This window comes from Cyprinodon variegatus, unplaced genomic scaffold, assembly GCF_000732505.1.
Source record: "Cyprinodon variegatus isolate N-32 unplaced genomic scaffold, C_variegatus-1.0 Scaffold294, whole genome shotgun sequence".
Lineage (NCBI taxonomy): Eukaryota > Metazoa > Chordata > Actinopteri > Cyprinodontiformes > Cyprinodontidae > Cyprinodon > Cyprinodon variegatus.
This window is the reverse complement of record NW_015150747.1, coordinates 452684-456192: the sequence shown is the minus strand read 5'-3', so window position 1 is coordinate 456192 and position 3509 is coordinate 452684. Positions and strand designations below refer to the sequence as shown.

General features: G+C 38.4%; 1 protein-coding gene across 1 annotated transcript in view; it reads right to left on the bottom strand.

Annotated features, from left to right (window-relative positions):
• Positions 1-2270: 2270 nt before the first annotated feature.
• LOC107090421 (chromosome unknown open reading frame, human C11orf49) overlaps positions 2271-3509 on the bottom strand; it is a 12663-nt gene continuing 11424 nt past the window's right edge. The window contains exons 8-9 of the mRNA XM_015383790.1: positions 2920-2983; positions 2271-2589 (exon numbers count right to left, since the gene is read on the bottom strand). Coding sequence (XP_015239276.1) covers positions 2421-2589; positions 2920-2983 — 233 coding nt within the window. The 3' untranslated portion in view covers positions 2271-2420. The remainder of the gene's footprint in view (positions 2590-2919; positions 2984-3509) is intronic.

The window sequence follows — 3509 nt, the reverse complement described above, 5'->3', positions numbered from 1 at the left end:
CTGACTTTTTTCCCATACTATACTGAAATAAAATAAAAAAAAAAACAGTTAACTTTTTTTTTTTTTCAGTGGCCCTAATCCTCTTCCGTAGAGATCAGATCAGCTGTGGGGAAACAGTCATCAGGAGCTACTGGCTGCTGCAGCGACTGCAGGTTTCTCACATTTCCTGCTTCAACAAACTTAATTCAGTAAAAAGGGAGACTAGTTTCTGCAGAAAGGAAGTGAGAAGCAGGAAAGCAGGTAAAATATGCAGAAAACTTTAGTAAATACTGGAAATCCATTAATACATGTAAATAAAAGTTCTAAATAACAGCATCTGAAAAAAAAAGATCCCAGTATGGCTTCATTTATGGGGATGAAAAGGACGAAGGCGTCCTTCCAACAGGGGAGGTGATGGTTAACGAGGTAAAAGAAATAATTTAATGTCTTATTTAAATCGATCCAGACCGAGTGGAAAAGAAGCCACAGTCCAAAGTAAAACTTAAAGAGCTTTAAGCTGTAGCTCCGCCTTCGACTGGGGGGTGTCATCCTCGTTTCCACGGCAACCACCCGAGGCACTCCACTTTCAGCTGCTCCTCCAGAAAGTGTCCTTCCTATTTGTTCCAGCTCTGTGATCCTAACAGCACTAACATCCACTGTACATAGGCCATCATCCTCCTCATCCTCACAGAGATCTGGAGAAATCCTGTATGTATGTACGTAGGTGTGTATAGGATGTATTACTGTACGCTGTTACCGGGTGTCACGCCGCATGATATCAGTGTTGTAAAATGAAGATCTCTTGTCAATAAATCAAGTTTACGAACAAAAAATTGCAGAGAGCTTTGTCTGCTTATTCTTTTATTTGCTTTTTTTTTTTTTTCGTTTTTGGGCAGCGATCTATTGGTGAGTTAGGTTCTGTTTCATGAGGGCACAGAAGACAAGAATAATGCAAATCAAAACAGGAGAGCGGTTTATTGTTTAATGTATCAAATGAGCCACCGAGCCTTTCTAGAGCTGCAGGTTACAGACCTGGTCATACAGAAAACTCATCATAGATCATATATATTTATTATTCTCAGGCTTAAAGTGCGGCCCAGATGGTTTTAAATCAGTTTCAAATTTCAAATTAAATCAATTTCAATGAAGAAGAATTTGGTTTGGTATTGAGTCTTCAGTATGAGGGCCAGTCCTACAGGGATGCCGGCCCCTGTTGGCCCCCGACCAGAACCGCCCCTGTTTGTAGGAGATTTATGCTTAATGTAGATTTTCTGCTGGTTTAACAGTTTCAGAACTTCATGCTTATCAGAGGTTTTGTTCGTTATGTTCCCAAAAGCAGGCGACGCCTTCAACAAAAACAGTTCAGTATCTTCTGGGTCTGGAAAGGTTTCCAAACACAAACATGGTTTTATCGTCATTTTATCCATCAGTCCTCCATCGTGTCTTTCCTTTCCCTCTCAGATCTCAGTTTGAGGTTTTTAGGGTTAAATCTGCCTTCTGACATAAACCCAAACTGTCCGTTTATGGCTGTAGTCCTAATTTTACTGGTAATTCCAATTTATCCTACAAAACGCTGGAAACTCATTTGGATCAGAACCTTCAGCTGAAAAATCATGGAAACAAACCAAAAACCTGCTCCATATTAAAGTACGACTTTGTTATACATAGAAAACTTTAAAAACGACTGCAGCTGCAACAAAGTGCTGCACATGTGGAAACATAAAAACCAGAGCATCACAGTTCTAGCTTTTATTGCTCATTGTGAGAATGGCATCATATATATACTGAACATATTCATGTCCTTAAATAATTGATATATACATCAACAGGTGATACAGTAGTGAAAGTGTTACACAAGGAGTGATGCGGAGGCAGATCGAAGGGGTAAAAGAGAAGCTTGTACGGCAATTATCAAAAATGGACAAAAACAAAGAATAAATGAAGAGAACGTCGTTTTATACATTTCTATTAATATGTCATTGAGAAAAGATGATGCATTTTGTTTGTGAAACATTCATAAAATGTTTTCTTTTTAACATTTCATAGAATTAATTAGAGGTGTCAAGTCCGTCTGACACAAAGTGAAAAAAAAAAAAGATTATTAAATATTACAGCTACTTTAAAAAACTGACCATAAGATAAAAAAAAAAACAGAGCCTCCAAAACTGGACCAAAAAAATCTGTAAAAAATAAAAAGGAAAGAAAAACTCTTCAGAGAGGAACCGAAGATCAATTCAAAAGATCAGTAGAATATTTATGTACGAGCGAAGGTTGTTAAAGAACCGGAAATGAAACAGTGGAGGATGAAGAGTGGATTTGTCAGCCTGACGTCCCTCATAGGGTTAACATGTCCTCTCTTTGTTTATGCTGCACAGTCTAACGGAATAGATCTATAATAGAAGATGCTGTTTAGTGGCTCTGGAATCAGCGAACTGAAGAATTCAGTTTTCAGAGGAGTCGGTCTCCTCGGTGGAGCCGTCGCTCTCCACCTCCATCTTCCTCCGATGGTGGATGTTCCGGCGGGGTGAGGCTCTCCTCTGCGCTTCCTTCAACCCCCCCACGGCGCTGCCGCTGCTGTTGCTGCCGGGACTCACAGAGATCTGAGCTATTCTGGATTTATTCAAACAGAAAGACAGAACTCAGAGCAGCATCCCACAGGATGAGCTTAGGAGCGCTTTTCACTTTGATATCATTTTTTAGACAGTTAAACCAAAAAATAACTGACATAAAGGCGACTGACTGCTTTTTTAAAATTTATTTACATTTTTTCTGTTTTCTGAAACTCAAAACTTTTTTGCCTCGTTTGGCATCCTTTGGTGATCTGTCCTTCCCTTTAGGTCTATGACTCTGCATCCTTAAAGCCAGGTTCAACCAGACAAAATTAGTTATTTTCTATGATGGTGTAACATGTAGAATAAATGTGTGATTATAGGTTCTCACAATTTGTCAAGTTCCTGGTCCATTTCTGGGTCAATGAGCAGCTCGTCCTCGCTGGGTAAGGCTCCTGTGGCAGTTCAGAGACACAATTGGATTAATTTGAGTAGGTTAATGAGATGATTTGCCAATGGAATGAGTATTTTTAATCTTAAAATAAGATAATTAGATAAAATGCACTTGAAATAAGACAATGCAATTGTGTTTTCTTTTTTTAAATGTAAACAGTCTTGTTCCATTGGCAAAATGCTTATTTTACCTCCTCAATCCAAGAACAAATGCACTTATTTTAGGACAAAATGGGATTTTTTCCAGTGTGATAAAAAAGGATTCATGCTACTGGCTATGAATGAAATCAGAGTGAGGAAACACTCCTGTTCTTTGTTTAGCTTATAGATCATGAAATCCTAAAATTCAGTCCCATAAAATTGGAATTAGGGCTGCAAATAATTTATTCAATTATTTCTTCGATTAATCAATGAATAATCGGACAGCCAAAGGTTCCTTAAAGGAATAGTACACCCAAAACATGATTAGCCTTCATTTTCTACTCACCCCCATGCTGAACAACACTCTGGAGTACTTTTTTGATATCT